The sequence below is a fragment of the Globicephala melas genome, chromosome 1 (assembly GCF_963455315.2).
Source record: "Globicephala melas chromosome 1, mGloMel1.2, whole genome shotgun sequence".
In the NCBI taxonomy this organism is placed as follows: Eukaryota; Metazoa; Chordata; class Mammalia; order Artiodactyla; family Delphinidae; genus Globicephala; species Globicephala melas.
In genome coordinates, this window is record NC_083314.1 from 155,382,411 (window position 1) to 155,404,745 (window position 22,335).

The window sequence follows — 22,335 nt, forward strand, 5'->3', positions numbered from 1 at the left end:
GAGGTCCAGTGGTTAGAACTCTGTGCTTAACATTGCTGAGGGCCCATGTTCAATCCCTGGTTGGGGAGCTAAGATCCCTCAAGCTGCAAGGCATAGCCAAAAAAAAAAAAAAAAAAGCACTTTTTGAGGGAGAAAAATCTTAATGATAATATCTAATATTGGTAGGGATTGAGTAAAACTACCACTCTTACCCAATGCTGAGAAGACAGTATAAAATAGCACAACTTCTAGGAAGTATATTGGTAAAAGTACAAAGAGACAAATACTGAAACCCTTTACCCTAGATAATACGGTATTTTGTAATGTATCTTAAGAAAATAATCCAAAACATGGAAAAGGTTATATACACCAAGAACTTCATCCCAGAATTTTATATGCTGAAGAAAAACTTAACCTTTATGCCACAGGGGAGAATAGTAAAATAAACTGTGATCTAGTTACTCACTGAATAAGATTCAACAATTACAAGTTGTGAAAATTAACAAGTAACGTTACAAAAAAAATGATCTGTTAAGTCGAGTGAAAGCAGGAGACATTCTATATAACTGTATTATAATTACGCCTCCAAAAAGTAGGAGAAAATGGGGGAACACACCAAAACGATAATCATTAGTAAAGATAAGAGTAGGCATGGATTTTCCACTTTAACTTTCATATTATCTATAAAGTGGTATTATAATCATGAAGAACACATGCAGCTATGTCTGTTTCATGCATAGTGTAATGCTTTAATACAGAACACTATTTCTTGAAGTTAAAAATGTCTTATCTGTCCATTTAAAAAGAATACCCTTTAATTAACAAAGCCAGTTTCTTTTAGATTTGATAATAAATGCCTTCACTTAGCAAATATTAATTCTTGGCATATAAATCTTTGCAAGAGTATTTTTTAAAAATCTAAGTACATCAAATAAAAAAGTTTGAAATAGCTCTTTGGCACATAGGAAATATTTCCTTCCTAAATGAAAACATTCAGTGAGTAAAACAGGCTGCTTTCATGGGTACGGTACACCAGCAACCTAATTACGAATGAACACTATCTATCTCCGTATAGCTACTCTTTCCTCTTCTCCCACCTTCTGAATTATCTCAGATACCTTTTTCTGACCTTGTCTGATTTCATATGGTCTGGTACAATGAATAGAGCTAAGGAAACAGACCATAGTTTTCTACAAGTGAAAGGAAACGTTTGTGCTTTGGTTTCAAACTCTTTTTGATGATGCCATCCAAGCCATAGCTGTGCACTGGGTTAATTCTTTCTTGGGACAGTTACAATAACTTCCAGGTCCCTTTTCTGGATGACTGTGAGGTAAGAGTCCTTCATACAAAGTTGAGAAGGAATTATCTTTACCTAACTACACGTATTACCCTGCACTTGCCTACATTGAAATTCACCTCCCAGTTAGTGTCCCTTTTCACACAAGCTCAAAAGATCAGTCTGGAGCTGATTCCAATTAGCTTGACTTTAAATTACCTGGAAGGGCTTAGAGCCCTGTGTAAACTTAATGATTTCACTGGCTAGTACATCTTCCATTAAAATAAATAACAGATAGAAGATAGAGGATAGCTAGATAGGTCCTTGGCTAGAACTGGAGAATCCCATATTCTCCATACTTCCTTGGTTAGAGAAACAGTTAATTATTCCAAGGCAAATTTACTATAGAGTCTTGTCAAAGGCTTTTTGAAGGTCTAAATAGTCATATTGATTGGTTCCACTCTAGTTGTCATTAGTCAGGCATATTTTCTTCTTCCAGAAACCGTGTTGTATTTCCTCCCGTATGTTATACTTGTCCAGTTATCATACACTGTATTTCAGATTCTAACTACACGCCTAGGATGAAAAGTGTACTTGGCAACTGGGAGTCTCCTAAAACCCCCTCTCAAGAACAAGTGTCCCATTGGCAGTCTGTCGACACACTGGAAATAATATGCTGGTCAAACTGAAGGAAACTCTGGTGCTTTAATTACACCTAATTTTGTTGACGGCATTTACAGCAAAAAAATGCACGCACACACACACACACACACACACAGACACACACACACAGACACACGTGTATATACATACGCACACATATTATTCTGTTTGGTCTAGTATGCCCAACATGTCCATTTGAAGAATTTGGAACTGGGAATCACTAACACCTAAAGCCAAATCATGGTAAAGAATTCACTGGTGGTTGGTCCATCCCTGCGGCAAAAGTTTGCTCCATGATACCTCATGGTCTTGATTCTATAGCTGGCTTTTTTTTTTCTTTATGGACTTAGAGTATTTTGGTAGCTGTTCTTCAAATTCCCACCTGGGCTGATTAATAAGCAGATTACTTATTATGAACAAAACTTGAAAGATTTACAACCAACCCTAAAGGCATTGATGTCCAGACTTCGGTCCATGTATTTCTTCTTCTCATATTTATCTCGAATAAATCCCTCGACAGCTCTGCAAAAAGCTTATTAAGGATAAATCAAACAAATCTTTCTCATGGAATGACTATAAAAGGTCAATTTGTATCTCATGGAACATTGTTCTCCTCTCTCCCTCCTGCCTGGTTTCCCCATATGGCTCCTGTCTCTTCATGTGGGGTTTCCCTGACCAAAACCTTTAAATGCCTCCTTCGTGGTTACTGCAGGGAATCACCATTTCCTAGGATTTTCCTTCAGAGCAATGATAGCAGAAAATGGGATCAATCTTCATTTTGACATCAGTGGAGCCTGTGGCTATTCTAGAATACAGGTAAAGCAGTCAGTTATCTATTTTAACAAGTCTTAAACAAAGGCACCCGAGTGCCCCTTATAACCTCTTGTGCCCCACTGCCAGATTCTGATCAGTGGATCCTCTGCAGGGCCCCAAATCTGCATTTAACAGGTTCCACCTGCACCCACCCAAAGCAAACTCTAACAAGATGGTCTACAAACCACATTTTGAGAAGCACTGCGTTCAGGGGGTTTGGTTTTGTGAGCTGGGTGCTATCTCCTTTTGAGGGGATGGGGGAAGAAAGTTATGGATTAACTGGTCAACAACAGTTAATTCTTTGAGCTAGGACATAAAAAGGTGTTAAAAATGAATGGTAGTTTTGCTAACTCAACATAGCACAATAAATATTCTTTTTATCAAACAATGGTTTCAGAGATCCAAAAATTATTAGAGATGTCACTTTATGGAAGAATTCACAGTGAACCACTGCAGTCTTAATTCCTGAACAGTCTTCCCCATGTGACACCACCATTCTGACATTAGACAGTATATGTGGACTTCCTGTGTGTCTCGGTTGCTGGAGAGAGGAAAAGCCAGACTTCGACTAATCCACATATAAATATGGCCCAGTCAGATCATGGGTTCTGAGTCTTGTGTGACTCTCCCAAAACACCAAAAAAACCACTCAGCCTTCTGAGTTGCTCCAGAAAAGATACGGGTCTATTTGAGGTCGCCGAAAGGTCTCAGGTAGGTAGGCTTCATAAAGTCGGTTTGCCTTTCCATTCCCCATCTCTTGCATGCACTGCAATAAAAAAGATGTGGAAACAAGGAATGTCACATCAGGAAAGAATTGAAAAACTTCTCACCCAATTGTACCATTTTACAATTGAAGAACCAACCTAGGGAGTGGGAGAACTGAGATTTAAACCTGTCTTCTGGTTTCCAATCCATGATTCTCTCTGCTCTACTCCCAACCATTTACTTGCACAGCTGTCTTTCCTGCCACCCCTCCTCCTTTTATTGAAAGACTTGTCTGACAGGATACATTTAATTCAATAATAATTCAAGATCCCATGTGAAAGTCCAAGACATAGCTGCCAATCAAAATGTCTACTTGGCAGGCAATAATCAGTGCCTAATCAGGCAGGCAATAATCAGGAACAACTACAATTCTGAGTTTATAGCAGTAATTAACCTATTCCGTTGTAGTACCAATAAATGTGCTTCTCATTAGGCTTTTGAAAGACTCCTTAACACTTGTGAGAGAGAAATTCCAAGATTTTAAAAAATCTTCAAATTCCCAAATACCTCCATGGCATGTAATTTCCTTCATAAGATACAGTAAAGTGTAACTGGAAAATATAACTAACCTTTTAGTCCTTTAGTGAATCCATAAAAATAATCTAAAGTAACTTCTAAAGCCATTTTCTGTTAGGAATAACCTCTTATTTCTAACACCAACTTTAGCAACTCGTTTTGTTTGGAGCTTCTTTCCCCCAAAACAAAGGAAAAAAAATTTTTTTTAAAAATTACTTTAACAAGTTTCAATGCAGGAAGAGAATATAGAACAATGAAGCCACATCGAGGTGCAGCTCTTGGGCCAGGCTGGACTCACTAACTTAAGCGTCTCATGCCCAGCCCACCAACCTAACAGCAAGCAAGATTCATATATGCATTTCTGCAATAAAACACTATTATAAGTGTATGCGTTGGAGGGTTTTCTTCTTTTAAGTGAGTATCTAAAACTATAAATGTTAGATCTGCAAATGCCAAGGCCCTTAGAAAATAATCCAAAGATCCCCCTTTATACCTTCACGGATCCATGGGGTCCTAGTCCATAGACTATTAGTGCTTTGAAGGAAGCAAAATATAAGTAGAATAACCTGTGTCTTAAATACAAAGATTAAAAATGTTAAATGTGACATAAGTGTTTAACAACTAAACTTTCCTTTACCTTCACCTTTATGCCCAGTTTGACTGAAATTCATCCGGAACTACTTTTACATGGAAATATGGGAGCAGTTGACGCACTCTTGGGCTGTGTAAATACCTGGATCTGTTCCTGAGTCCACTGGTCGAGGTTAACTGATTTTACCCTGGATATGTGCACCCCGAGATTCCTGTGGATTCCAGCACATCGAATGCAGATGAACACACCAATGTTCCAGGAGGCCCATCGTGGTCCTGTGAAGGTCAGGAACAGGGCAATAAAGTACCAGTTAAAACAACATTCAAGACCCAAAGTGGAATATTTAGGTTATCAGACAACATTTCTGCTAGAACATAAGTGAGAGAACTGTTACCACAATCATCTTTAAAAAACTTTTTTTTAGATTTTATTTTTATTTTTTTGGCTGTGCTGTGAAGCTTGCAGGATCTTAGTTCCCCAACCAGGGATTGAACCTAGGCCCTGGCAGTGAAAGTGCTGAGTCCTACCCACTGGACTGCCAGGGAATTCCCATAATCACCTTTCTTTAAAAAATTGATTTTGTTCATTCCTCCAAGAATCAGCTTTCTTTAAGTTTAAATTTTTTTTAAGTGTACAACACAGAGGTTTTTAGTGTTCTCAGACAGTGGTACACCATCACCACTATCTAATTCTGGTGATGGTGTACACCCCAAAAAGAAATCTCAACCCCATTAGCAAGCAGTCCCCATTTCCTCCCAACTTCCCCCCACCCCAGACCCAGGCAACCACAAATCTACTTTCTGTCTCTGTAGATCTGCCAATTCTGGACATTTATATAAATGGGATTATATAATGTGTGGGCATTTGACTAGGGAGCAGCTTTTTACAGTATCTGATAATATAAGTGTTGAAATGCAAATATTATAATACTGTTACTCATGGTTTTTAAAAATCCCAGGAGAACAATGGGAAGTCATGTCACATTCTATTTAGTATCTTACACGAACAGCCCTCCCTCAAGAAACATTTCAATGGTAGTGAGACCTGGATTCAGTTTTCCTACCAGGAAAAAAGATAACAGACATGCCATGCCAGCTCAAGGCTCAGCCTGAAATTTAAAACTTTGTTTATCTTCCCCTCCCAACCAGGCCTATAAAATATGCATCCAGATTCACTTACTAGGATCCTTTCCCCTCGGGCTGATGTCCCTACTTTACCCAACTACAGAATTATTTAGATTCACGATTGTCAAATAATAAAGACACTTATAGCAATAAAAAAGAAATCTCAGATATGTATTTCAGTAAAATTCTGTTACATAATCTCCCATCCCCTGCCAACTTTGCTCACCCTAATAATCACTCTGGGAAATTTTCAAACTCTTCTTCATAATTTTTATACAGGATAAAACTGACTTACTTTTATAATGACGCCTGCCAAACACCTGCTGAAAAATCACTAATATTTCCTCTGCCATCATTCCACTAAGCAGAAATTTACCACATAAAGAAAAATGATGTCAAAGTTAGAGGTTTTGATAAAGAGGTGAAAAGACACTAATTGATTTTCTACAGAGATAAAGAGGACCTGCATTTGGAGCAACAAAGGACATGAGGTTTCAATTCTGCTGGACGCAGATAATAGTTTGGTTGGTCTAAGGGTTTTGGCAGCAGTTTTAATAAGGGAATGCTAAAATCATATGGCAGAAAATTATTCTTAGAAATTTGAATCTGCAATTACTATAAGTAAGAATGTAATTTTTGGACAAAGATATTACTGATACTATGGCAAAAACTACAAATACAGAAGGCTCAAGTCCTCCTTATAACCACCAGGTGGTGTTCTCTGCCTCAAATTTTATCCCAATACCCTCTTACTGCTCTAATCTTGCTAGGCTCAGATTTATCTTCTAAAAAGACCTTCAGTCCCTTCAAATCCCCAGATTTGCACAGTAGATCTGCTATGTAGCCAATAAACACACAAATGATCCACACACTTCTTCCAGTGGGAGTTAACATAAACACAAAACAGAAAACCTAAATAGATGTGAATGAGGTTCCTTAGCGTGCTGTATGTCTATTTTGGGTTACAGTTTTCATAAAGGAACTCAGATAAAATCTAAATTATACAGGATTTAAAATGGGACCAAAAGTTAATATTTCATGTTTCTTTACCATTTTCCCTTTGCTCGAGATTCTAGAACTCATAAGATAGTTACATTATATTTGTTTGCTAACAAAATCAGAAGCCAAAAACACTAATTAAAAGGTAGCTGTGGGACTTCCCTGGTGGTGCAGTGGTTAAGAATCTGCCTGCCAATGCAGGTGACATGGGTTCGATCCCTGGTCCGGGAAGCAACTAAGCCCGTGTGCCACAACTACTGAGCCTGCGCTCTAGAGCCCGCGAGCCACAACTACTGAAGGCCACACGCCTAGAGCCCATGCTCCACAACAAGAGAAGCCACTGCAGTGAGAAGCCCGCGCACCGCAATGAAGAGTAGCCCCTGTTCACTGTAACTACAGAAAGCCCGTGCTCAGCAACAAAGACCCAATGCAGCCAAAAATAAAATTAAAAAAGTAAAAAGTTACCTGTGGAATGTTATGCTATTTGCTTCCTGACCCTAAGTCTGGAGAAGGTGATTCCCAAACATCTAAGCTACTGTCACAACTGTGGAATTTCTCCAGATCCCGTTCCAGAGTATTTAACGTCTCTTTGCCTTGGAGGAATACAAGACTAAATCCTGATATTCTGGAGCCACTAACAAGGCCTCAGTATAGAAACATAGGCAATGAAAGGTCATGAAAGGTCAGAGGAAGCCTTCTCTGCTCCCCCTCCCACATCCCTCTTACAACCTTTCCCCAGTGAAATACGGACAGTTCTATCTCAGACACTCAGCCTCCTTTAGTTTTAAGCCACTAGATTTATTAATCAATAACTGCACGCTCCGTAAAGGATTCTGAAATTGGAGAAAGTGAAAACACAGGAGAGATACTTACATGGCTGAAAATATGGGAAAACGGTGTTGTTGTTAAAAGCATAATCTTTGCAGCCAGAAAAAAACTTACATTTCGAAGGTCAGCTTCATCAATGATTAGCTGTGTGACCTTCAGAGAGATACTTAAGCCTCCTAAACCCCAGTTTCCTCATCTACAAAATGTGCACAATAATATTCACCTCACACTGCTGAGAATATGGAGGGGTAATAATAAAAGAGAGCTACATATAAGAACATGGCATAGAATGAGATTTCTGGAACCCATTTCCCATTCATCTCCTTCATGATAAGAGCATGTTTTGTTTTGTTTTTTAATTAATTTATTTATTTTTGGCTGTGTTGGGTCTTCGTTGCTGCGCCCGGGCTTTCTCTAGTTGCGGTGAGCGGGGGCTACTTTTTGTTGCGGTGCGCGGGCTTCTCATTGAGGTGGCTTCTCTTTGTTGCAGAGCACAGGCTCTAGGCATGCGGGCTTCAGTAGTTGTGGCACGTGGGCTCAGTAGTTGTGGCTCGTGGGCTCTAGAGCGCAGGCTCAGTAGTTGTGGTGCACGGGATTAGTTGCTCCGTGGTATGTGGGATCTTCCCCGACCAGGTCTCGAACCCGTGTCCCCTGTATTGGCAGGTGGATTCTTAACCACTGCGCCACCAGGGAAGTCTGATGAGGGCATGTTAATGAATTCATATGTATAAGCCAACACTATGCAACACCACAGAATGCTGCTTGTTAGACAGGAATGTGAGTTCTAGTCCTTAAACGCCAGAATCAAAATCAACGGACTGAAGAGCAGAAAGAAACTTACCCTCGATACAATTTCAAAGTCTTCTAGAAAACATGAAATTTTAAGCAGCTTCTTTTATCTCCCTCAAAATATTCCTTGAGAATATACTACTTAAACCCCCAGCTGTTCCCCTTTTCTGTTATATGCCCCCGTCCTACCCTGGTGTCCATACACGCCTCCACTGCACACACAGAGGAAGGTGGGAAGCTGACAGCCATCTGATGTGCCTGGATTCCACAGTACCTGGTACTGTTGCTACAAGGCCAGCCTACTTAAACACGGGATACATGCAAAGATAATCCAATTGTTCCATACACATTGGCCATGGCAACCAGGGAGAAAATATAAAAGATACCATTTTGAAGTTGAAAATGGAAAGAGACTCTGAGAGGCAATGTTTCAAACCATTTTGAAAGCAAAGAGGATGATAGACAGCGATATAAACTGGTAGTGATTAGCACAACATAAGAGCAAGGTCATGGCTAAGTGAACATATTCATCAGGGGCCTACAAGCAGGCTCAGGAAGCATTAAGCAATATTAAAATTAATAAATAATCACTCTACAATGAGGGATCAGTAAAAATGAAGAAAATATATGGATCTGGCTAATCTGCCAAGCAATCAGCTCTAGTAAGTACCAGCCCAGTATCAGGGAAATCTGGGCTTACACTGACTAGTTACACACCTTTTGACAAGATTCTCCAGGGCTTATTTCTCCATTTGTAAAATGGAAAGCATATAAATAAATCCAATTTACATTCAACTACTGGATGGCTTCTGCATAACCGAGTTAACTACTGATGCCCAGCTGCAAATTTTTCTTGCTGCTGAAACTTCCCCCATCACCAGAGCTACTAGGCCTAGGAGGGTTCTCGGCTTGAGAAATCAGCAGAGAGAAAAGAACTAGAGTTACAGATAGCTTGAACCTACTATTATAATAATTACAACTTGTTGATCTCTAACCTATGGAGTTCCAAAAAATAAATGTTAAGGGGGAAAAAAAAAACATTGCTAAATCAATGGATACCCATAAGTTAGACCTGCCAGCATCTTGGAGCTGTTGAAAAACTCTTCAGCAGGAAGGGTCAAGGAAGGGAGAGAAATTCTCTTCCATCTTCCATCCAAGCCCTGTTGAATCTACCTTGGAAACTTTCCCAGAATCTATCCATTTCTACCTAGACCTTCTCATATCTCACCTATAAGCATTCATTTTTTTAAAATGGGCGTAAGATTTTCTTGTTAGCTCTTCTTTAAAAATTTTTATTGAAATATAGTTAATTTACAATGTTGTATTAAGCATTCATTCTTTTAATATTATTTATTGAGTACCTACTATGTGCCAAGCACTCTGCCTGCTAGGTACCAGGAATACAAAGGCAGAGACAATAAAGATGAGATCCCCTATTTCAAAGAGCTCACAGAGTAACAACTAAACAGACTCCCACCAGAATAATCTCTCCAAAACACAAATCTGTACAGATCAGGCCCCCAAATGTAAACTTTTCATGTAGTCTCAAATATAGAGGTGAAAATGTAAATTGGTGCTAATTTTCTGAATGGCATATTCCAAACTGAACTCTCAATCTCTTGCCACAAAACCTGTTCTTCCTCCATTCTTCTCCATCTTAATCAATTACACCTCCATCCGTTCAAACGCAGCAGTCAGAAATTTATACATCATTTTCTTTCTTTCTTTTTTTTTTTTTTCCTGCGGTACGCGGGCCTCTCACTGTTGTGGCCTCTCCCGTTGCGGAGCACAGGCTCCGGACGCGCAGGCTCAGCGGCCATGGCTCACGGGCCCAGCCACTCCGCGGCATGTGGGATCTTCCCGGACCAGGGCACGAACCCGTGTCCCCTGCATCGGCAGGCGGACTCTCAACCACTGCGCCACCAGGGAAGCCCTATACATCATTTTTTATACCTCTCTTCTTCAATCGCCATATCTACACCATCACCAAGACCAAATATCTCTCAAATCAGTATCTCCTCTCTCCATCTGCAACACTATTTCTCTAATCCAAACGCACCAGATCTCTTGGACTAGTGCGATAACCTCCTAATTAATGTCTCTCTCTGCTTTTACATTCCCTTCTCCTCCAACACCAAACCAAAACCATTCTCTGCAAAACAGTCAGCTTGAGCTCTTAAAGAAGCAAAAGTGACCTTGTCACTCAGCTGCTTAAAACCTTTCTAGGGAAGCCTGCCTTCTGTCACTGTTGGATTAAAGAACAAAATCCTTAACATGGTCTCCAAGGTCTTATATGATCTGGCCCATGGCTACTTCCCCAGCTTCTCAACTCCAATCACGCCAGCCTTCTTTCGTTTCCTCAAAACACCAACATGTTCTTTACTTAGGGTTTCTGGCCTTTGTACACGCTGCTCTCACTGCCTAAAGAGCTCCTTCCCCAACCACTATCCACCCCTTGTAGCCTGGTCAACTCCTATATATCAGCTGAAAAGCTTCTTCCTCAAAGGAGCCTTTCCTTGGTCCCCCAATCTAAACCAGATTATATTCTCTCTTCCATCTTTTCTTCTGGTTTTTACATTTCGTTATGGAAAATTTCAAACACACAAAAGCCGAGCATAATTAACCAGCAGCTTCATCAATTATCAACCTCTGGCCAATCTTACTTCAGCTATACTCCCACACACTCAACTCCCAACCTTGGAATATTTTGAAGCAAATCCCAAATATCATACCATGCAATCTGCATATACTTTGGTATATACCTCTAAAAATAAGGACTTTTCAAAGGTTATAGACTTTCACTTATTTTACCCTTTACTTTTTCTTTCTAAGTTGTACCTAATTTTATCATATATTTATTTATGTGATCGCTGAACATGTCTTTTCCACTAAACTATAAGTGCCACAAGAGCAGGCAGATCTGTGATGTTCACTGTTACATTCCCAGGACACAGCACAGTTCCTCGCACACAGCAGGGAGGCAAAATTTGTTTAAAAATTAATTGAGGGCTTCCCTGGTGGCGCAGTGGTTGAGAGTCCGCCTGCTGATGCAGGGGACACGGGTTCGTGCCCCAGTCCGGGAAGATCCCACATGCTGCAGAGCTGCTGGGCCCGTGAGCCATGGCCGTTGAGCCTGCGCGTCCGGAGCCTGTGCTCCGCAGCGTGAGAGGCCACAACAGTGAGAGGCCCGCGTACCGCAGAAAAATAAAAATAAAAATAATAATAATTGAAAGTAAGTAAATCCTTTGAAGGCCACCCACCCCTGCTGTAAGAATTCATCAGGGAAACAACAGGTCAAGTACACAAAGAAATATATTAAGAATGTTCAGTAATATATTAATGTTCCAACAAAAAACATCAACAGATTCCATAAAAGAACTATGATATCACTACTCAGGGAAAAGAAAATTGTAGCTCTTTATTTAATATAGAAACATGTCCATGTTATATTAATTATAAAATACAATTTTAAACAGTATAAACAGAACAAATCAAACCATTTTTGTTTAAGAATGTGAATAAATGTATATGTATGCACAGAAAAAATTGTCTAGAAGAATACATGTAAAATATTAAAAGCTATTATTTCTGGGTAGTGGGACTGTGAAATATTTATTTTCCTATTTTTTAACATACTCTCTGAATTGTTTGCAATGAACTTGCATTACTTCTGTAATGAGAAAAAACAGTACAGGTATTTTAAAAACAAAACAACAGAGCCATCCGTGGCTCCTTACTGGCTGAAAGATAAGTTGAAACTCCTTAGCATGATAATAAAGCCCTTTAAGAGCCCGTGCTTTACACAGGATGAGCAAGTCATCATTCTGAAAAATGTCATGACTCACGCCTCTTTGCCTACACCTTCTTCCTACCTGAAATGGCTTTCTCCTTCATTCCCTGCTCGAACACTTCAAAATCTAGTCCAATGTCACCTCTTTCTGTGAGGCCATCAAGGGAATAAATCTTGACCTTTGCTATGGCTAAGAGTCCATTGCCTGCTTTGCTCTTCCAATACTTAATATCTTATCACAATTAGTTGCTTACGAAACTTTCTTGCCCTAAATAGACTATCAGCTCTGGAAGGCAAGGACCTTGTCCCTTCATCATTTATCCCAAACATTTACCACCATACTTGCAAGTAGTACATACAAAATAAGTATTTGTTAAATGAAGTCATCAATTAACAAGATAAAAAGCATACAATTTTTTTTCTGTCTTGTAAAATGAAGGGAGAAGAACTTTTCAAACACTTTCAAGGCAAAGATATTACCCAGAAAAGGGATTAGGTTACTTTGGTGAGGCTCCAAAGGCATAACTAGCACCAGTGAATAGAAGTTGATTTGGGAACACTCCGGGGAAGAATTTCCTAACTCATAATTAAGGTTGCGTGAAAACAAATGCAGCATATCCAAAAACAGTGGAATCCCAGTAAGTGCAAGTGTTCAAGAAAAGGCTGGATGATCAACTCTCAGGGATGGTGGAGAAATGATCCCTGCACAGTGGGTGGGGTAAACCATGAGCTGTAAAGTCCCTTCTAGTACCATTGTTCTACTGGCTGATTTGTAGGAAATTTTCATGTCCCTTCCTGCTTGAAATTCAGTGGTTCTGAAGGTACAATGTGAAATAATCTATGAAGATGTTAGGTCTTTTTTTTTTTTTTTTTGGCCGCATCATGAGGCATAAAGGACCTTAGTTCCCTGACCAGGGATCAAACCTGTGCCCCCTGCAGGGGAAGCACGGAGCCCTAACCATTGGACCTCCAGGGAATTCCCTGAAGATGTTAGATCCTGATGAGTCTAAAAACATGAAATCAAATTCAGTTCATGGAGCCTATGATTGGCACTGAAAGCTGGTTTAAACGTGATAGACACATAAGGAAGAACCTCCATCAACACATTCTGATTTGAAAATAGAAGCAAATTTTTCCTGAACTTAGCCTGTCATTAACTCCAGCATGAAATTCGAGAATCAAAGCAAAGAAGCAGCAGTATTTGTTTTAAGAACAATTCTAACGCTAGGTACCTCAGTTCCACTCATTATATCCCTTCAACCCTTGATTCACTACAAGAAGAATACACATAAACACCAGTGGCATCTTGGAGAAATTAAGTAGGGCTACTAAGAGGTATGTTTATCAGCCTATTTCCATCTACACAAAAGAGAATTCACCTAGTTCCCTATTCCAAAATAACAATAAACAGTAACTTTGAACCTCTGTAAGTACAAACATTTTAAGGAACCATGAGGCCAAAATAAAAGCTTACTCAATCAACCTCTGCTCTGAGTACGCTCTGCAAGAGAAGTAAGTCCCTTTCCATCCGGTACATCTTGTAAGAATGTTGTTTCCTTTTGTCAAAAAGAGACACTGTCCACGTTCATATATTTGAAAAAGCAGAAGTTAATCTTTTTTTGTTTTGTTTTTTTTGCGGTACGCGGGCTTCTCACTGTCGTGGCCTCTCCCACTGCGGAGCACAGGCTCTGGACGCGCAGGCTCAGCGGCCATGGCTCACGGGCCCAGCCACTCCGCGGCATGTGGGATCTTCCCGGACTAAGGCACGAACCCGTGTCCCCTGCATCGGCAGGCGGACTCTCAACCACTGCGCCACCAGGGAAGCCCTAAAAGTTATCTTCTTAAATGTTTGAGACAAAACAAATTGAAAGATTTCTGAGATTGATTAGAGAATAAAGGTAAATACTACACCAAGGAATTTAAAATTGGAAAATCAGAGGTGGAAAGAACATTAGAAGTCGGTGAGTCTAACCTTCTCATTAGTCATTGAGATCCTTTTATCTGGTTCCTCCCTAAACAGCTCTGGTACTAAGTCAGTTATGTACCATTTCAAAAGGAGGGCCATTCTACTGTTGGATGGCATTGAATACTAGAGATGCCTTCTTTACACTGAGTCCCATTAATCTGCCTTCTTACCATTTTTACCTCCTGGTGCTACTTCTATACTACTCCCATATTTATATAAAATAACAAAAAATGCAAGATACAGATAGAGGTTTGGAGATTCTAGAAGAAGAGAGCAGCTATTCTACACTCAACTAAAATACAAGCCAGTTGAGCCAACTTAATCCAGGAGGTCAATGACAGAACAGATGTAGCAAACAAACTGCTATGATATCCATGGAGACAAAGCAAAGCAACGTTATCCTCCTACCAGGTAACCAGAAAAAGGTGGTTAGTGAAGTAGAACACTGCTGAGCACTCACTGATGAAATAGTTAGTCTACATCTAAACCCATTTCAGCAGATAACTTAAAATGGTCTTTGGGGCTTCCCTGGTGGCGCAGTGGTTAAGAATCTGCCTGCCAGTGCAGGGGACAGGGGTTCGAGCCCTGGTCTGGGAAGATCCCACATGCCATGGAGCAACTAAGCCTGTGCACCACAACTACTGAGCCTGCGCTCTAGAGTCCGCATGCCACAACTACTGAGCCCCAGTGCCACAGCTACTGAAGCCTGTGCGCCTAGAGCGTGTGCTCTGCAACAACAGAAGCCACTGCAAGGAGAAGCCCCCGCACCGCAACGAAGTGTAGCCCCCGCTCGCCGCAACTAGAGAAAGCCCGCGCGCAGCAACGAAGACCCAACTCAGCCAATAAATAAATAAATTCTTTTTAAAATAAAATAAAATGGTCTTTCTCTAAAGACATTAAAGCTTGTAACACTAGGAAATCAACAGGGAAGTGGAATGGGGGCTAGTGGGAAAAAAGGAGGAGACATTGTTAATCTTTCTCTTGCCGTTAGTAGTGCTTACAGACAATGGATTGGCCTTGACCTTGCTCTGCTCTGGAGCAGGGGTGGTGGTGGAGAAAATTAAATACAATTTTTAAAAAGCCTACAGAAAGTAATAAAACTAAAACAATAAAACAGCCAAAGGGCCAGCGCTAGAACAAGGCACATGTCTACTGCTGGGGGCAGCAGCTTTCTCAGTTTCTCTATACACTGGCTATTCATTTCCTTTAAATCCTAGGAAAACCGGTGCTTGCTCTGAATTAGTCCAGTAACATGCTTGTACATATCTCATGGTATTTACCTGACCCCTGCTAGCCACAAAGCTATGGGCTAAAAGATAATAACTGTATCTCTAAAATTAATTAAACTACTCTGAAAAGACTGAAGGAAGGGCAATTAACTTTTAGTAAATTTAGCTCCACATCAATCTTATTTGCCTTATTTATTATTGGAAGGTAAAGCTTTATTGCAGGTTAGGCTCTAACTCTTCCTTCCTGGCTATCCCAGCAGTGGACGGTAACTAATGTATACTTAGGTGATGTTTCTGGTAATAAAGACGACCAAATCAAACAACCTGTATCTTTATTACTCAACTCTATTTCCCAGAATACTTCAGAAGGGAAAGGACCAGGTCCTAGTTTGAGCTTTTTTTTTTTTTTTTTTTTTTGCCTCTGAAAAGGACATTCTGCCAAGGTATGTGCTGATGATGTCACTGCCCCATTTGAAGACATGTAATTTAGACCCCCACTGTCAACTGAACTCCAAACTAAGTGTGGCTTAAATTCTTCCATGATCTGGGCCTTTCTAGAATCAATTCTTGTTATTCCTCTTCTTACTTCTATACACCAACAAAGACATCACTTCCTCTAAAACGGTGTGTGTAGCTGCCAGCTGCTAGGTTCCAGCCACACAGAGAAATCTGAGAGGGTGACTCTCACCCACAGACACCCAGAGGCCTTTCTCTGATTTGGGAACAAGAGGCAGACTGAGGGACTCCCGGACAAGGTGAGTCCCTGATTCTACACAGAGGGCCTCTGACTGCCACAGAGGTGTCTTTCCAGCCAGTCCTGGAGCAGCAGCTGTGCAGTACTGCTGGCGGTGCTCTCTAAAAGCCTGAGACCCAAGTCTCTTGGGGTTTCCCTGGGAGGTTCTGGTATGTGATGCTAGGATTGTTTTCATAGTAGAGAGCTGATATATTTTAAAGAGGGGAAAAGAGCTAGCCGAAACATCTTCTGCCCGGGTTGAAGAATCTCATAAAGTCAGTGAGAAGATTAGACTGCTTACACAAGCTGATGCCTGCAGCAGAGGCCAGTCCTCTGACATTACAAACCTTGAGTATGGCAAAACGTAATAATCTAAACATGTCCACCTCTTTACTTGAGAATACAGTAGATTTTCTTGAAAAATAACTAGAAGTGAGCCCCTAAACTTTCATTTCATGGAGGGATGGTGGCTTGCCTTCAAGGACATACATGGTTACTCAAAGATATGTCAAACTCTCTCCAACCCTTAGTGACTGGTGCCAAAACACCCTAAAAGCGCCTCAGAAGAATGCAGAACAACTTCAGAGGGAAAGAATGGATGGTATGGTTGAAAACACTCATTTTCAGGAAAGCCTAGGATTGCTTTCCCGAGAAGCTGCAGGATGGGGGCAAAGAGTGTGGGAAGTGAAGAAAAAAAAAGCTTGAAAACTCAACTACACGGGTGAAATAGGTTGTAAATCATAAAAAGAGCCAGCTAAAAAGATCTATGACAAAAACTGTGCTGGAGAGGACAAATTTACCTGCTCTCTTTAGAGATTATGTGGATGACGGCGATTTGGGATTAGACAAAAAGAATGGAGCAGAAAATGGAGACCACCTAGACTATGAGTCAGAAGTCGATTCAAAGAAACTCATCCATGCTGTTACTTAAATGTTTCCTTAAAAAGGCTCGAAGGAGAAAAGCAAGGAACATTTTAAAAATTATGTGAAGATGGGTTCCCTGGTGGCACAGTGGTTAAAAATCCGCCTGCCAACGCAGGGAACATGGGTTCGCACCCTGGTCCAGGAAGATCCCACGTGATGCAGAGCAACTAAGCCCGTGTGCCACAACTACTGAGCCTGCGCTCTAGAGCCCGTGAGCCACAACTACTGAAGCCCGCATGCCACAACTACTGCAGACGAGCACCTAGAGCCCGTGCTCCGCAACAAGAGAAGCCACCGCAATGAGAAGCCCGCACACCACAACGAAGAGCAGCCCCTGCTCACTGCAACTAGAGAAAGCCCAGGCGCAGCAATGAAGACCCAACGCAGCCACAAATAAATTAATTAATTTTAAAAAAATTATTGAAGACAATCAAATGAAAAGGAGCTTACAAGTCAAATGAGAAATTTCCAAACTGAGCAACCCTCTTTGCAATTTGAATATTCACAGCTTGAAAGTGAAATTCAAAAGCTTCAGCTTAAACTTCAAATAGTGACTGAACTACATCAACAACATATAATGAAACTTTGCACAAAGTTTATCAAGGAGGGAATTTACTGCTTAGAAGAAGAAACTTCCCAAAGTGTACGAAAATATCAGCAGTGTACTCCCCAAGTGCAACTCCTACAGAAAGCTGGCCAAAGACCTAGAGAGAGAATTGGAAAGAAACATTTCCTTCTATCAAAGACGGATCATGTCCCATGAGAAAAAACCCTCAACAAAGTTGGCTGGCATCTCTGTTGACTGAGAGAAAGCTCAACAAGCTAAGAAAAGAAATGGTCACAGGAGACAAAATTGGCCAGAGCAGGGTTTAAATTCCAGCTTTCCCCCAGGGGCTCCTCTGCCCTGCTATTCAGCAAGCAGAGGCCCGAGAGGGTCAGGGAATCCCTCTCCTTCATCAGGTTCCCAGGGAAGAAGGAGGTCAAACCGTGAGGGCTGAGGGACCCAGGGTCATGTCCAGGTTTAATTCCAGAGCAGCCACCTCCTAAATATCCACAAGCATAGTAGGACATCTGCCTAATGTTTTCTGTCTTTAAACGTCCTCTTGATTTCTCTCTTTAGTTAATGGCTGTTATTCAATTGATGCTACATTTGCTTTTACTATAATTCCTAAGATAGGGTTTAATATAATGCTTAAGAATATATTATTTCCACTTCATTGGACTCTCTAGAATTAGACAGCATACCTGCTATACTTTGGCTGCAATAAAAGATCCTCTATTACTTAAAGCATCGATTGAAGTTTGATGTGACCAGGTGGAGGCATTTGAAACAATACAGGAAATGCAACAAGCTGTTATTAAAAATCTATACAAGTAACAATATTTATCCCTATAAATTTTGATTGGTTTTAAAAACAATCTAAAAATAAACAAAAACTAAATAACAACATCCCCAGCTAATCTCAGTACTATTTTTATTGGTTTAGCCCTAAATGCATAGATTAGGGGAATTGACATTTTGCAATTTTTTGTTTCTTGTTTTTAAATTTCTCTTTAACCTCTGTTATTTTGTTTAGCACATGCTTTGCTGTTTAAATGTTTTAAATTTTTATGAAGTCAAAATAAAAGTTTTCCCTTCTAAAAAAAAAACAGTATGTTCATAGCTCTTGTTAAATAAATGCTCCCATGAGAGATCAGTATGAAAGTTGTGGTACACAGTGCTGGGCCTCCAAGTGGGAAGCCCCTCTCTTTCTGGAGAATCTTGAGTTCAGCCTGGAGGATGAGGTCTCTGATCATGCCAGTAACCTTAGGAAGAGGCCTGGATGCCTATCCACTGAGAAATGAGTAAAAGAGCCCTAAGTGCGCAGCAGCACAAGAAGGCTAGTTTGGCTTTATCCTCTGGGTCAAGTTCTCTAGAGAGAAAATTGCTGGTGGTGGGTCCTTAGACAGTACCTTTCACATGCAGCAGGACCTGGTGCTGAAAAAAAAAAAAAAAATCAAGCAAGGTAACTAAGAATCTACACTGGTCCTGTGAAGCTAAGGCACGTGACCTCAGGATTCTGAAACAGAACAGGGACTGGAAACAAGCCGAGCGAGGTAGGATCAGAAGTTAAACCTTCAAAGAAAAGGGTGGCTGTTTTTTAGTTTCATATATTTTGTGATAAGTTCCCTTTTTTGTTCCCTCTTTGTACTCAAAGTTCTGAATGGTGTTAACAGGGCTAAGGGAAAAGAATCAAAGGAAGTGATTTGTGTCTATATATGAGCCAGAGCTTTAGAGCAGAGGCAGCAATACGATGAAAGCAATCGATAATCCAGAAGAAGCACCCAAAGAGGGAAAGAGAAGCAGGACACACGGGGGCCACCTGGGCAACTTTCTATCTCTACCTGTGGATTCTCTTTCCTGAATTCATGTTTTGGAGGTTCACAGGTTTGACAAATAAGGAAAACTGGACTACTTATACTTTCTGGATCAACTTAATATTGCTCACAAATAGCTCTACGTGGGCTATTCCATTTGCAAAACCTCATTTTGTGAAAATCTTGCTGTCTCCATCAAGCCTTTTTTCCTTCCTCTTCTGACTCTCACAGCACTGTGTCATTCTCCGGTGGCACTCAGCTATGCTTGTTCTGTCGCTGGGTTTTACATTTGTTTTTATTTTGTGAGCTCCTTTAGGTAACAACTGCCTAAGTTAGCATACTTTTTAAAAAACCTAGAATGAGTATTTTTCTTATGTGGACTTGAGGTTTGAATCCCTTATTACTCAGAAAACCACACAAAGGTGATTTAAATATCCTACATAGAAAATTAGGAGGAAGGGTGTCCTTAATGTTCCTTGTATCCTGGTTAGCTCGGATATTTTGGCTCTAGCTAATTTCCTCTGCACAAAGACCCTGCTTAAAGCATTCATGAATAAGCGAGAAGAGTGGTAGCTGAGGCATGGCTTCTCTGAAAAGGGGAGGGAGGAAATAAAAAATAGCTGCTTTCACTGGGGGCAGGAAGGAGATTATTTCATTAGGAGCCAAACAGTGAGACTATCTCAGTACAAACAATTGTTTGGCTTGAAGGCTCCATGTGGCCAATTACTCCGGCAAAGGCTCAGCTGGAATAGAACACGGAGCCTGCCAGGACTGAGGGATAGAGACTGACACAGGCTCAAGTGTCTCAGTCATGGCTCTGGGATCCCAGAGCATCCCAGCAAGGATGCTCATAGAACACACTCTACCCCAATCAGCAAAGAGCATCATTCTGCACCCAACCCAGTCCAGAATGTGGATTGAAAAGAGATGAGAAAAAGATGACAAAAAAAGAAAAAAGAAAAAGATGACACTGGGGACAATGTAAAGTAATTCAACCTAAAAAGAACATTTTGGGGGTGGGGGAGAGATAAATTAGGACTCTGGGATTAACATATACACACTACTATATATAAGATAGATAAACAACAAGGACCTACTGTATAGCACAGGGAACTATATTCAATATCTTTTAATAACCTATAATGGAAAAGAATCTGAAAAAGAATATATATATATAACTGAATCAGTTTGCTGTACACCTGAAACTAATACAACGTTGTAAACTAAGTATACTTCAAAAAAATTAAAAAATTTTTTAATATAAAATAAAACCAACATTTTGTAGCAAAAGCAATAAGGATAAAACCCAGATCTTATAAGAGAGCTAGAACATTTCAATCACTACCTCAATGGCTTTCATCAGGCTGGGGGTTGGAGGTGTGTAGAGATGGATCGCTGAGCTAACAGCTGGGCAATTATTTCAAAGTTGGCCAGGTGGACCTGATATTTCAAAACTTGACATTATAATTAAACTAATTTCCTATCACTCATGACCTCACTTCAGGAAACAGATGTTTAACTCGATTCTCTAGAAGTTATTGTCTTCACTCCCTGGGGACATTTAGTTCTTTATGTTTTTTAAGTTACTTCCCGTTAAAGCCTTAGCTTCCTCTTTGCAACAACCAATAGCTTCTCATATTCTGAAAAAAATACTGAAGATGCAAAGTAAGCCTGCCCACTGAGGGGAGGCATATCTTTAGAAGAAGCTACCAAAGAAAGGTGATAGAGCTCTTGACCAATGAGATTGCTCTTCATCCTCCAACCCCAGGACAGGTAATAAGCAGCAGAGGACCAATATGAAAATAGATATTAAAAATAGCCACATTCAAACAGTACCACTCTTCTTTCTTTAGAGCTGTGCTTCTCAACTGAAGCAATTTTCCCCACAAGTGGCAATGTCAATGTCTGGAGACATTTTTAGTTGTCACAACTGGCAGAAAGTTGGGGTGCTACTGGCATCTAGTAGGTGAGGCCAAGGATGCTGCTTTACCTCCTGTACAGGACAACCTCTCAACAAAGAAGTATCCGAAACATCAATAGTGCTGAGAAACCATCTTGAAGCCACTTAGTTTGAAGCATGTGAGACATAAGAATATGCCAATCCTGTGGAAAAGCCGTTTCTCTTGTTCTGTAACAAAGAGATAAACATTTTGATACAGAATTCCCAAACTGGAAAGAACCTTAAGGATTATCTAGTCCAAGCACAGCTGCAGAATCTAAGGCCCGGGGAGGTCAAGTCATTTACCCAAGTTCATAGAAGAAATCATCAGCTGGACTGGAATGAGAATCATCTTTCTACACCCCAAATGTGTGTTATACATAGCAGATGCTCAATAATAGTCCCTAAATTGATATCCTATTCTTCAGGGGTTCTTTTCTCTTCTCACACACACATTCGCTGCTGCTGGAAAGCCCAAGGCCTGAGCTTGTGTGTGAAGGCTCATCCACACCCCTTCCCAGCCACGTTCCTCTTCCTCAGAGGAAGCCCAGAAGTGGAGGAGAGCGAAGAACAAGAAGCCAGGCAGAACTCATTTTTCACTTGTTTGAAGGGGAGCTCGTGCTTTTCACACAGGCAGAGAGAGGCTTTACACAAAACCTTCCGAGTCAGCAAATGAACTCTTGTACAAGACCACAGACATGTGAACTTCTTCCTTCCACGACGGTGTGCAGCTTTCCCAACACATCAGAGGAGCCCCAACCAATGGCAAACAGATGGAAAACCAGTGAGAGTTTAACTGAATCACAACCGTATCCAAAAGCTAGAGAACTTTCATCGCTACAGAAACAGCAGAATAGAAATGAATTCTGGGACCAAAATACAGATGGTTAGTCCAGGGACACGCAGAATGTTAGTCATCAAAACAGCCCTGGCTTAAGGGAGCAGAGCAAAAAGTGGAGATTTGCCCTTTCAAAAGAAGATATTCACTATGTTTCAAAAGCCAGGTGTTTCAGAATTGGGTATAATGAGGTACGGGTCGGAAGGTATGGTGC

The 22,335-nt window shown here is 40.6% G+C and overlaps 1 protein-coding gene across 3 annotated transcripts in view; it reads right to left on the bottom strand.

Moving 5' to 3' along the window:
* Positions 1 to 22,335, bottom strand: part of SMAP2 (small ArfGAP2) — a 47,509-nt gene that overhangs the window by 12,667 nt on the left and 12,507 nt on the right. The window contains exons 1-4 of one of the 3 annotated variants that reach the window (XM_060307330.2): positions 21,335 to 21,472; positions 4,746 to 4,879; positions 3,412 to 3,497; positions 2,362 to 2,440 (exon numbers count right to left, since the gene is read on the bottom strand). In XM_060307330.2, the coding sequence (XP_060163313.1) occupies positions 2,362 to 2,440; positions 3,412 to 3,494 (162 nt within the window). In that variant the 5' untranslated portion in view covers positions 3,495 to 3,497; positions 4,746 to 4,879; positions 21,335 to 21,472. Of the gene's footprint in view, positions 1 to 2,361; positions 2,441 to 3,411; positions 3,498 to 4,745; positions 4,880 to 13,608; positions 13,668 to 21,334; positions 21,473 to 22,335 lie in introns of those variants that run through there. The other 2 variants (XM_070045500.1, XM_030868002.2) reach the window with 2 other exon arrangements.